The 13,570-nt window shown below is 39.6% G+C and overlaps 1 protein-coding gene across 1 annotated transcript in view; it reads left to right on the top strand.

Moving 5' to 3' along the window:
* The window catches only part of cspg4ba (chondroitin sulfate proteoglycan 4ba), a 28,579-nt gene extending 18,557 nt beyond the window's left edge, over window positions 1-10,022 (top strand). The window contains exons 6-10 of the mRNA XM_078251188.1: window positions 844-1,042; window positions 2,424-2,555; window positions 4,736-4,908; window positions 5,423-5,606; window positions 6,209-10,022. Coding sequence (XP_078107314.1) covers window positions 844-1,042; window positions 2,424-2,555; window positions 4,736-4,908; window positions 5,423-5,606; window positions 6,209-8,268 — 2,748 coding nt within the window. The 3' untranslated portion in view covers window positions 8,269-10,022. The remainder of the gene's footprint in view (window positions 1-843; window positions 1,043-2,423; window positions 2,556-4,735; window positions 4,909-5,422; window positions 5,607-6,208) is intronic.
* The last annotated feature ends 3,548 nt before the right edge of the window (window positions 10,023-13,570 follow it).

Below are 13,570 nucleotides of genomic sequence, written 5' to 3'. Positions count from 1 at the left end.
TTTCTTCCGGCCTGAAGTACAGAGGCTCATCCTTTGTTGTCAAGTGTCTGTGCGGTTCAGTTGCTTTGTGCTCTGTGTGTCAATGAGTTCCTCTGTTCCTTCGTGTTAGCTCGAGGCTTTTGAATTTACATGGAAGCAGGACCTTAACTGTGCCTCTCCAACACTCTGCAGTTCACCCAACTGTGTTTTATAGTCATGCCTATATCTAGTCCTGAGATGTCCTTCATTTGAATTATGATGTTGAACCGGACTTGAGTGATGCTCAAAGGGACATTTTTCCATAGGTTGTCGTCTTATAATCAAAAGGTGCCTCAGTTAGAGATTATTTTCAGTTCTGCTTGGTTGGATAATATACTGCACAATGGGAAATGACAGGAGAAGAGAGAGAGAGCTGGACTCACTGCATCCTGGGTCCATTGTATGCGGTGATGAATGACGAGGACCATCAGCTGTTTCCGTTGGTCTTAATGTGTCTCGCTTCCTTTTCAATTGTATATCTGAGCATTAAGTAGGTGTTGCATAGCTGCTCTACAAGTGAGAAAGGTACATGAGACATAATCCCCTTCTTTCCTACAGACAATCTTATTTACTATTTTTGAATCAGGGGGTTGTGTTCAAAGACTGACATCTGCAAATGGAAATAAACTTTAATGTAGCCGTTGTATAACAAAATTTGACAGTATTTAATTCCTTCTTTCAAAATAAATGTCAAACTGGCATTAAGCTGTCAGCCCCTACATCATGAGCCATGTCATACAAAACATCTCTGTTCCCTCATGTTCCTTGAGGTCTATATTTTCATGGAGATTACAAATGGCACCTGTTGTGTGCCTTGTGTGTCAGGTTTGGGTGTCTTCAGTGACGGAGATCAGGCCAGAGGATCTGAGAGCAGAGGACCTGGACACACCACCAGAGGGGCTGCACTTCATGGTGACCCCACCCAGCAACGGACACCTGGCCCTGAAGAGTGCCCCCATGAAAGCAGTGCTCAACTTCACCCAAGAACACATAGACCAGGGCCAGCTACTGTTTGTTCACAAAGGTAAAAATCAGTTTTTCTATCACCTACTGAAATATTAACACTGCACATCGCTGGAGAAGCCAGAAGAGATTTTTTTTTAAATATCAAAAGCTAGAATTGTTGTATGATTTTATTTTTATTTTGCATTTATACAAACCACATGAAAAACAGAAGTGACGGGCGGTATAGGAGAAGTGAAGAAGCCATAGACTTATACATTGCTCCTCCCCCCAAATTACAAACTACAAAAACTATATATATATATGAACTATTGATAAAAAATTAACAGACACAAAAAACAGAAATGTGACTACAATAATATCTATTTTTAAGCATTCCTGTTTCTGTAGAGAGGGGTATTCAAGAAGAAAATACTATTGTCATATAAATATGGGCTGGTCTGTAATTCAGTACTCAGTTATAATTTATTGACTTTCATTAGATTTGTATTTTGATAATTCAATCATGTTGTCATTCTATAAAAAATAGATATTTGATGTTTTTGATTTCTATGTGTGAAATATTGATCAACAGTGGAACACATTAAGCAGCAGCCACACTGTAATGTATATTGACATTGAAAAGGATTATTTTTTAATATTGTGACATTGAATTAAATCATACAAGTATAACCTGTAATGCCTTGCTCCAAATTCCAAATTCCTTTTATTCCTCTGCATGCTTTCGTTTGAATTGCAGTAATGCCAAATGTTTATTTAGATTCAAGATAACTTGTTGTGGTTGTTGTTCCATTTGTGTCCACTAGAAGATGCTGTTGACAATTCCTAACGTTTGATTTACTTTCTACTTGTGTCAACTCACATTGAAATCATAGTCATCTGCCGGAACAATGTGCAACTTCCTTTATTGGCCGTTACATTTCTAGCAACACTGATACAGACAGACTGGTTGGAGCTGATATCAACCATTTCTTGTGAATTTCTCTGTCAACATTTGATGGTGTCAGTCTCGGATCAGGTTTCTGCTTACTGTTCTGAATCCTATCTACTTTTTTCTTTGCCTGTTCTTGTACCACCAGGAAAGGTTGTAATAATTGTGTGTAAGGGACTCGCCCCACCTAATATGTTGAAGTATGCCTCTTTCTTTTTTGCACACACAAGTGTAATAGACTATTGATTTTGATTGAGTATTCCCTTATTGACTCGGAATAAGGATTTTAGCTTGTATTGCAGTTTTTCTTGAGACCAGCATCAGGTGTGCTGATCAAGTACTTTTTTTTAATGTATATTTAACAGAACCCAGACAGCTTATCTGCCAAGAACAAAGTGAAAACATGTTCTCACAAAACTTTATCCACTGCAGCAGACAAAATTGAACAACCTTGCCTCAGTCTTTTTGACTGCTTTTAAATTGTTTATTCTTTGTTTCATCACATTTTCAGGAGCTATGTCTGGAGGGTTCAACTTCCAAGTCAACGATGGTGTGAACTTCACTCCCAGGCAGATCTTCAGCATCACTGCCAGGGCCTTAGTTCTCAGTTTAGAGAAAAACCGTCCACTCAAGGTGTTTCCAGGTAAATCATTAAAGAACAAGGATAATTATTCTATATTTGTATTATTGTCAAACAAAGCCAACAATGTGCTAGTGTCTCTTGATAGTTTTTCTCTTCCCTTTTCTGTGGTGCTCAGCTCAAAGATGTAAAACTTTAAAAATGGGTCACTGGTTTGATATAAGTACAAACCAAACTTAAATTCAAACCGCACTTTCAGTCTGAACTTATCATCTCTTTTTAGCTGTGTTTTTTCTGTCCTCCCTTCAATATGAGATCAAAAGAATTACTGAAGTGGAATTTCTCCTTTGTTTAATGAAACTACGCAGCTGCTTCCTGAAATGAACTGAAACAACCTATTGTTGCCCGCTTCTCAGTCACGCTTAAGATAAGCAAAAGAAGAAGATAAGAAAAGTATTGATTTCCTCTTTTTTGTTTGTGTGTGTGTGTGTGTGTGTGTGTGTGTGTGTGTGTGTGTGTGTGTGTGTGTGTGTGTGTGTGACCCTTGCCTTCTTATTTGCTGTATTTTGTAAGATTTTACCTACACCAGTAGCTGCTCAGGTTAAATAATTCAGAACCTTTCCAACAGCCAAATCATTACTTTACCCAAATACCAGACTGGTGAATCAGCTGACATTGCTTAAAGTTTTGATATACCGTATGCTATTTTTAGCATGCTGGCTGTCGTCTGTGTCTGCAAATACATTTCAAGATTTTCAGAGATTCCCAGTAGTCTGGCTTGTGAGTTAGAGGGAAAGGATATTGTGAGAGCAGCAAACTGCCAACTGGCATGCTCTGCTGAGCTTCCCAGCCGCAGGGTGAGTGGGTACTTGAAAAGCTGTGCCACTGTCTGTCTTAGGCAGCCCTGTTTGTGCTTTGTGCCAGGCGGGGCAGATGAAGGGGGGGAGGGGCGGGATTGGGAGCTTTAACTGACAATGAAGGGTTTTAATGGGGTTAGGGGTGACGTGAGACACTTTCACCCTGGCCATATTTGAAGGTCACGGAAAAATGAATATTGTTTAAATATGAGAATAACCAATGGCGTTGGTTTGGTTTTCAGAAGTGTGGGGATAACGACACACCTTCAGGCAGTCTCTTCTGGAAGACATTCATTACATATAGGAGTATAGTAGCGCCTTAATACTGTTCTAATATGGATTATCTCAGTTCCATGTTGCTGTATTATTCTAATAATTTGTCATCATTTTATATGTAGATGTATTATTATCCCATACGCTTCGTAAACATAAACTTCATTTATGGTGTGTTTGTGCAGTGGTAAGTATGTTTCACACAAGTTTTTATTTTATTTTTTAAAATAAGAATTGTTGTATCTCAAATTACCAAAGTTGCACACACACTAAACAACTCACAGGAGTTTTAGAAAGTATTTTGATTGTGTTATGTATTTTGTCTATGTTCCTGTGAGCTACTACTTCTACTTTTTACATACTACCGTCACGAAATGCTGCACAAATATCTGACAATATAGCCAAAACCCATCTTGTGCAGATTCAGAGCAAGATAGGTTTTGTGAAAAGATAAAATAGCGCGTCTATCCCTCTTCCTCTAAGAGGGAAATTTCCCACAAGAGACAGACTAGGATGGTGGGAGTGCTCACGACAATGAATGAATTTCCCTGTACTTTGATCCGTCTTTCCCTCTATCATTGCCTTCCATCATTTATCAGCAGTCATTTTTTAGGATCCTTACAATCTTCACAGTGGCAGCAGAGCTAGAATATCTGTTATTCATCTTAAGAAGAAAAGAAGCTCTTAGTAGTCAGTCTCCGTCATCTTGCATAGACGTCTCTCTACAGTTTCCCCAAGTGGAAGATTTTTGCGCCTGCAAGGAGCTGATCCACTTTTAATTTCTTGTTTGGATTTTATGTAACACCCCGCACTGCAGTTGGACAGTGCTGTAAAAAGCCTGTGATGTCTGCAGTGCAGCTTTGATTTGACACATCAAAGGACTCTCATTGGTCTATTTCAGTGCTTGTTTTGCATAATTTGGTGGCAAAAAGATGTAAAGGGGAAGCTTGCAGCATTTGATGCAGTCACACAAGAGTTTTAACAGCGTGTTGGCAGCTAAACTGAAAACCAGACAAGAAAAAGTAATTTTCTTTCCGTATATTGTTTCATGCTCAATTATCCAAGCCACTTCACCAGTAATTCTCTTCATTTAATTTCATGTCTTTCCTCCAGGCTCTTCTACTCCAATCACAAATGAGGATTTACAAGCAGTGACCAATGACATCAGCAACACCTTGAACCGCATCATTACATTCAGTGTGATTCGGCAGCCTAAACTGGGCCGTCTGTTGAAGAGACAGCCTGATAATTCAACAGTGGACGTCTCCACTTTCACACAAGACATGGTGAGTGAAGAACTGAAAGTCATATCAACACTTTTCTTTCATTTTCCATAAGATATCCTGTATATTTTTAAAATACAAGGGATGTGAACCAGTTTAATATTAAACATTAGGGTTCCTCCATGAATGTAGAAAGTTGCCAGATTTATAAGGTATGAATAATAGTCTGCATCCTCATTCAGAAAATTGACTTTGCACTTCTTTAGCTAAATGGAACATGTAAGCCTCTTATGTAATCAATTATTTCTGATGGATTATATCTGACACAGTTAAAGCTGTGATGCTCTGTGCACTTTATTTACTGCCGAGCAAAGCAGATTTAAATTAATGATGAAATCTTACACATACTGTAGTAATGTATTTCAGAATGGTGAATACTTATTTAGGCCACTGAACTGTTTATACAGTTGATTAAACCATCAGTTCACTTTAGGGATGGCTGATCTGCATATTTGCTGATGTGAATATATTTTGGATCGTGGTTTGCCTGAGGATCTGTGGTGTTTTTGTACCTCAGGTGGACAAGAAAGAGGTTGTGTACATGCAAACCCCCATCGAGTCAGTGGGCTGGGAAGCCATGGACTCTATGACCTTCTCTGTGGCATCCCCGCCTACTTCTCTAGACAGCCAGACCTTCAAAATAGACATTTCTTATGAGAATACTGGACCTGAACACAACACAGTCCTGCTTGCAAACACAGGTATGCACACGAGTCTAGCACTAGTATGACCACGAGTAAAGCAGGTATGATGTTAAACAGCTTAGCTTAGCGAGTTAGCATTCTAACATTTCCTAATTAGCACTAAACATTATATAGAAGTATTTGGTCACAGACATTTTGACTTCATTATACATACAAAGTAAAACGAACCTAATAATAAAACAAGTGGAAGTGAAAAAACAATCAGTGCAGAGTAGACAAATGACGAGATATACAAGACACACACACACACACACACACACACACACACACACACGCCAAGAGGTTAGCCATAGACTGTTTTAAAGAGACATTTTTTTTAAGGGTTCATTAAAGTTATTATAATTCATGCTGAGGAGAGCACGAAGATGTGTACCCAATTTCATGGTAAGCCATCCAATAGTTGCAGGCTCGTTCCTCTGGAAACCACAAGTGTCCTAATTGTATGGCAATCCAGCCGATAGTTGTTGAGATATTTCAGTCTGGACCAAAGCCACCCATGGCTAAAAACCACTAACTATGCTCTTGTTTATGTTTTTATTACTTAAAAATGTTTACCAATGCTGTCCTTGGTTATTAACGTAATGTTTGATTGGTGCTAGGTGCTGAGGTAACAGAAGGGGAGAGTGTCGTCATTGATGAGTCCAAGCTGGATGCCACTAACCTAATGTCCAAGCTGCCGACTCCTCAGCGGAGCTCCCATGAGGTCTGGTTCCAGGTCACATCTCTGCCTCAGCATGGTGTCATAGTGGTAGGTGAGAGAAACCTCACCAAGGAGAAACCTAACTTCTCCCAGTTCATCGTTAACAAATACGGTATCATCTACAAGCACGACAACTCAGAGACAACTCTTGATTCTTTTGCATTCAGTGCATGGCTAAATTCTAAGGGCAAAACTGCGCAACGCCCTCAAGATGATATTGACGTTGTTGAGGAGCGTTTTAACATTACAATCACACCTGTAAATGATCAGCCACCTTTGCTTAAAACCAAAGCTCCAAGTCTGAGGGTGGTACAAGGGGACACAGTAGCCCTCCGGCCTGAGAATCTCAAAGTTGAAGATTTAGACAATCCTCCTGATGATATTAAGTTCTCTGTGATTAGCAAGCCAAACAATGGTTACCTAGCTCTTGAAGGAAGTTTGAATGAGTCAATAGTGGCCTTCACCCAAGCCCAAATCAATAACGGAAGCGTCTATTTCATCCATGATGGAAGCTCTGTCTCTGGGGTGTTCTACTTCAGTGTCACAGATGGCCATCATAAACCAATTTATAAACTATTTAACTTAGAAGTGACAGAAATCACCATTTCTCTGGTCAACTACACTGGGTTGACACTGGAGCAAGGCAAGACTTCAGTATTACTGACCCAAGACAACCTTGCTGCTGAGACCAATGGGAAAAACATCACCATTCACTACCAGATTACAAGGCCTCCAAACTTTGGCAAACTTTTGAAGGATAATAAAGAGGTTATGCAGTTTGAACAGGAGGATCTACAGGCTGGATGGTTGTCCTACCATATGCTCTCCCTTTCCTTTACAGAAGACAGCTTTGAGTTCACTGTCTTCACTTCAGAGGCAAATTTAACTGGCCAAGTGTTTAACATAACGGTCAGACCTTTGATTAAGGTTGGGAAAGGATTGAGGCTTCCCAATGGCATTGCTGTCAAACTCAACACTAGCTTTCTTAATGCCTCTGAACTAGCTAATATCAGTGATAGTGACCCTATATTTGAAATGATCTCCCATCCTAAGTATGGGAAGGTGGTTCGGACAAAACCTAAAATGTCCAGGACAGCTGTTCCAGCTGAGTCCTTCACCTTTCAGGAGGTGATGCAGGAGAAGGTAGCCTTGGAGCTGAATGCCAACATGACTGGAGTTCAAGAGCTGAATGACTCACTGGTGTTTGTACTGAAAGCTGATAACATCCCACCTGCTAAAGGGGAGTTCCACTTTACAGTTGTGCCATATGATTTCACACTTTTTCCAACCACAAAGAGTCCTGTCCCAACCACATCATCTGTTCCTCAGACACCAATCCAGACTTCCAGAAATGAAACTGCTCCACCAGTCCTGTCTACAGCTTTCCTCTCCACCCAGCAACCAAGCAAAAATCAGCAAAAGTTCAAGGCACGCAACCGCTGGGGAAACTCCAGCAGAACTAGCATTTTCAGTACAACTCTTGGCAAACCAACGCGTGGAACAGAGGATTTTCCCTTTAGGAACACACCAGTACGTGTAGAGTCCTACCCTCAAAAAACCTCTAGTCCGCTCCTGGTCATCTTACCACTACTGGCCCTGCTGCTACTTATAATCATCTTTGTAGTCGTGGTTGTCTTTCTTCGACACAACAGGCATAGGAAGAAGAGCACTGGTGCACCAAAGGAGCTGCCTTCCACTGGTCTTCCAAGCAGTCAGTCCTACCAAGGTCAACCCCAAAGAAGCACAACAGTTCCCACAGTGACTGTCACTCCATTAAACCCAAGCTGCCCAGGTAGCCCTGTTCTTGATCGGTTATTGACACCAAATCAGGGCTTAGCTTACAACACCATTGATTCAAACATGCTCATAAGTTCTTGGAGTAATGGTTCCCCTTCATCATCTTCCCAAATAATTAGAACTGCCACTCCCACTCTGCAGACAAATCAGTACTGGGTATGAGCTTCCACAAACCAACTTGTAGTTATATGTTTTAGAGAATAATGTTACAGGTTTTGATAACATATGTGGTTGTGTACTTAAATGAGGCAGCGATGAATTAGATTAAAGGCAGAATGAGTAGGATTGTTGGTTTGTAAACACAACATTCAAACTACAACATTCAAACTTGGCCCCTCCTCTCCGGCTCAACAACACCAGAAGCGCACTCCCCCTGACCGTGACTGATCTTCATCCCCATCCAGCAGGATGAAAGCCAATCTGAGATTCACTCTTGTTTTGGAACAAGCTTTGTCTGCGTCTGTGCACTGTGGCTGGTGGCTACACACCCAGTGCTCAAAGGCTGACCTCTAGAAATGCCCCGTATACAGCAAAATGAAAAGAAAAGAGAAAATACAGGCAGAAGGCTGGGTCTCTGCAGATACAGACACCACCACACACTTCTAGCTAGAGCTAAAAGGTCACCAAAATGCAAAAGCCACAGCTCTAATGGGATGATGACGTTGCTCTGTGTCTGCTGGATGTATAATTAGGCCATAATACTGTATGGCAAGGCTGTACTAGCTTGTTTTAAGGTCTTCTGCCCTCTATTGGCCAAACATTTATTTTTGTCGCTTTAAGGATGGATTAAGCAGAAAACTACAATGGCCAAACTCCTCTGCGGTACATTAATCAGCATCAGGACAGCTTTGGGTCGCACAATCCATTGAAACGTTGATTTACAACCACTGCTGTATATTGAGTTGGTGGGACAGGCTTTGTTCAATTGAGCGTTTTACAAAGTGGTCATCGTCGTGGTGAATTATAACCTATGTTTGGTGCCTAATGTACGTTAAATCACTTACATTGTTATCTGGTCCTCATGCACGTTGAAGTCTCTTCCATTATGGGTCATGATCATCAGAGTGGAAAGTGATGCTAATAACAGCTTGAAACTGTGAATTACTAAGACTGACACTGGCACAAAGATGTATAGTCTAAGCATTTCAATTGATTGTGCAGATTTTATATTGTTATGTATTATATATTATAGTATATTAACTTGTTGTAACTCAGGTATTTTGTTAACAGTCATTTACTTCATGTTACCTTTAATGAAGGTTGCATGTATTAATAATTCAATAAGTGAGGTCTTTGTTGAACATTACAGGATTGATTGTTATAAAAATGGCAGTTGTCAAAAATACTTCCCAGCATGGCTATATATTGAAATGGCTGGTTTTGTACCACTATGTATAGCCCTGATCAAATCACACTGATTAAAAGTTTAGCACTGTTTTCATATGTTTTAATTTTATTTTACTATGCACAGTATTTATATATTTTCAAGAAGCATGTACAGTATGAAAAATCAAGGCACTGATCTTTAAGATCACAAGGAGTTCATCTTGAAAAAAATACTAGACATGTCTTTCATTGACAAATTACAAGAAACAGACAATTTCTTCGACCGAAATGAGTGCTGGTATTAATATAAAAATAGAAAGGCTGATAAGCCCGTTTCTTGAAATTATCTACTGGTGATTTAACACTGTAGTGATGCATTTACTGAAAGAAATAAGCTCTGTGTTTTGGCAAGCTATGGGAGATAAGAAAATGCTGTCACAGAAAACCACTCTAATAGGTTATGAAATGATTTTGTACTTAAGAGTGTCTATCCACTGTATTCCAGTCTCATCTGAATGATGTAACGTACTATGTAACAGAAGTGTCATATTTATTTATATCATATTTTTAATAAACCACTTTAAAATGTTTGCAAGGAATCACTTTCTGCTACCATACAGTAGTGTGTGTGTGTCTTTTTGCCCATTCCACCTCTAATAGGATTCATTAGCGTCCCCTTATTTCTTCCCCTTAGATGAGTTTTTGGCAGTTTGCCCTATCAGTATAATTTAAACTGTACTTTCAGCCTGTTTCCCTCCTCTTAATAGTACTTTACTCAATGCAACAAAAGATACACTGCACCAGAGGACCAATTAGAAAATGTTTATTACCATCATCGCTTCTCACAGTTTCCTGCAATTACTTTTAATTGTGGTTTTCTCACATCCGAAAAACAATAAAATCAGCTGGACTTTGTCACATGATCTGCACTAAGGTGCTGTGTGTTTTCCAAATGGCCATTAGGAATCTGAGTGAATACCCCGAAGTTAAACACATAATGTGATTTGGAAAAGCACAAGGATCTTTTTCTGCAGCTGAAGTTGCTGTGAGTCAGTCCACATGACTGATGGTATCATGCGAAGAAAGCAATTGCTTGTTCTCCTGATCCCAAACGCACTCAATGCTGGGGACATTAAGGGTGTCCGTCACATGTGCGCAGGTGTTAATTAAAGATTACTGTGAGCTCACAGTGAATGCAAATAGTTTCACCAAAAATGCACCGAGCTCAGGATTCGTACACAATGAGTGCCGGTGTGCTAAATGGTCATGTTGACAGTAAATGAGCTAATATGAGCAGTGAGCAATAACATCACATGTGAGTTGCAAATTTAGCACAATGATGTCAAGCCACACAGTTCACCAAGAGGAACTTGACTCGGATACTGTTTTTGACCACAATATTGTCATTTATTTAGAGAAAATTGTAGTACAACTTTGGACAGACATCAAATTGTTCAGGAGTGTGCAGTCTGACATACTAAGCGCTGGAAAATATGAACTGAAACCGCTAAATAAAACATGTACTTCTAAACATTAGCATGCAAGTCCTCCACTGATACAATGGTTGCACTTCTTAACCACCACAAACACGATAAAATTAGTCCTAGTTTGTTCAATTCAGAATTAACTTTACTGGCCCAGTATATTGACTCCAGTTGCCTGCCAGCAAAGTTAAACAAATGTTAATAGTAAGTAATTATTTCACTAAGTAAGTAAGTATTTCACTTATTGGGGAACAGTCTGTGAGAGCCATGTGGAGGCAATTCCTGCAGTGTTTTTTTTTTTCAGGATTTCGAGTACAGCCCCTTTAATGTGATGGTAAAAGGTGCACACTCACTAGTGGTGGAAAATAACTAAGTACATTTACTCAAACACAATTTTTTTTTTAAAGATTATTTTTGTTGGGCTTTTCCGCCTTTAATTTGACAGGACAGCTAGGTGAGAAAGGGGTAAGACATGCAGGAAATCGTCACAGGTTATATTCGAACCCTGGACCTCTGCGTCAAGGCATAAACCTCTCAGTATATGTGCGCCTGCTCTACCTACTGAGCAACCCGGCCACTACTCAAGCACAATTTTGAGGTGCTTGTACTTTACTTCATCAGTTAAGATAAGAAGTTGATCCTGGGGGGAAATTCACAAGCTACCTGGCAGTCAAAAAATAAGACTCAGCTGCCACACTAAAGTAACGTGCATATCAATGCATCAGTAACTTTAATTCAATAATATAATATACATTATTCTGAAACAGGCCATTTGCATAATGAGTACTTTTGTTTTTGGTACTTTAAGAATATTCAGATCAATTCAATATACACTACTTTTTACTAAAATAAAATGTAGCAGGACTTTTACTTTTATTTCTACAGTGTGGTATTACTACTTTTACTTAAAGATATAATTACTTCTTCCACCACTAACGCTCAGTTACTACAGTTAAGGCAGTGCTGGTGTGGTGTCGTGCTAGCCTAGTTTCAGACCCCAAAGTCACTGCCCACATTTCCATTTTTTTCAGGAAACTAGTGTAGATAACATGCTGACATCATGGTATTTAGTTACAGAACGCAGCCGTCTGGCAGGAAGCAGTCACATGTTAGACACTCAGAGCTGTCAGGGCTTAAATTAGCATTACGCTAGATGTCTGCAACACACTCGCAGTGTTAGCGCTGGGCTTTTAACACACTTACAATACAACTAATGCAATTTTCCAATGTGTGTGTGAGAGAAGCCGAGAGTCAGAGAGAGATAATAATTAGTCGAGATTCTTGCCCTCAGATCTCAGAGAGCTCATTGTAATTTAAGTGATGTGGTAATTGTGGGGCAGAGGGCTAAAGAACAGTAGCACACTGCAAGACAAGACTAAGAGAGACAAAGCAGTCTTGGCTCATTTGGTTTAATAATGTTCCACAGAGACAAACCCAGATGGTTAATTGAATCACTTCAACCGCCAGTTAAATTTTTACAGACTCCTTTTTCTCGCTCTCATCTTATAAACTATTGCAAGAATAACAATGTCTGTGCATTTGAAGTACCACTAACATATCATCCACAAAGTGTCATTTAGTCTATTCGTAAAAAGCTAATCAAGCCACGTAAAATACTGCAAAGGGTTTCAGAATGTAGCATGCTGTTGTTGAAAGCCACAACGGTTAGCTTTTAGGGGAAAGCCCTGTTGTGCAAATGATGAAGAAAAACAGAAAGCCACTATGCAGTCTAACTTATTTTCCTTTCCTCCCAGAGCTCTTTACCCAAGTGGCATTGGTATCAGGCGCTGTTTTATCTGCTACTAAACTGGGTCTTGAGCATAGCTGAGGAAAGGATTAGCTGCTTGATTCATAGATAAGCTTTTCTATGATTTTTGGCAGCTGCTCTGCACATGGCTGATCTGAAATGGCACCAAAGAGAAACAGATCATGCACATATTAAAAGTAATATATGGCCGGGAAAACTGATATTTATTCATCTCATTTAAGTTTTGCAGGTGTAAACAAGTGGTAATGGTGATTACTTAGTTTTAGGGATTTCTGCTGGATAATTCCTCCCTCATCTGTAACTTTTGGGACAGTTTTTGATAAATGGTATGACGGCAATTTATAGCATAGGCTACACTGTGTGTCTGTACTTTCATTTTCTTCATATTTTCGTTTTTGTAGGACTGCATTCTTTGCTAACTTGAATACAAACTTTTTGTTTTGTTATTCATGAAGTTGTTTTGTTGCAGTGTATTTTACAACACAATCAACATCGTGTTTATCTGCTGCAAACTGAAGGCAACATTTTAATCATTTGGACTTATTGGTTGCGGCATCTTACCTGATTTTGAAGCCTGTAACTTTTCCTTGTAAAGGCACATCTGTGTAATCTAATATCTAACAGCATCTCTTCACTCACTCATTCACACAGAGTAGGCTACCAACACACATACACAAATGCATGTGTTGTCAACTCCCACGTGTCCCGCTGTCCATTGATTTATTAACTCCCTGTCAAAATCAGTCAATAGATTCATCCACAGTGGGATCATAAAACAGACGTCATGCATCAAATGTTCGGCCTGATGTTGTGCTCTCCCTGAAGCCCTGCACAGAACTTGTGAACAATGAACCTGTACAGGAGGAGATGTGTGTTGTAACTGTAA

This window comes from Sander vitreus, chromosome 5 (assembly GCF_031162955.1).
Source record: "Sander vitreus isolate 19-12246 chromosome 5, sanVit1, whole genome shotgun sequence".
Classification (NCBI taxonomy): Eukaryota; Metazoa; Chordata; class Actinopteri; order Perciformes; family Percidae; genus Sander; species Sander vitreus.
The sequence above is the reverse complement of the archived record's forward strand: the minus strand, read 5'-3'. Positions and strand labels throughout refer to the sequence as shown.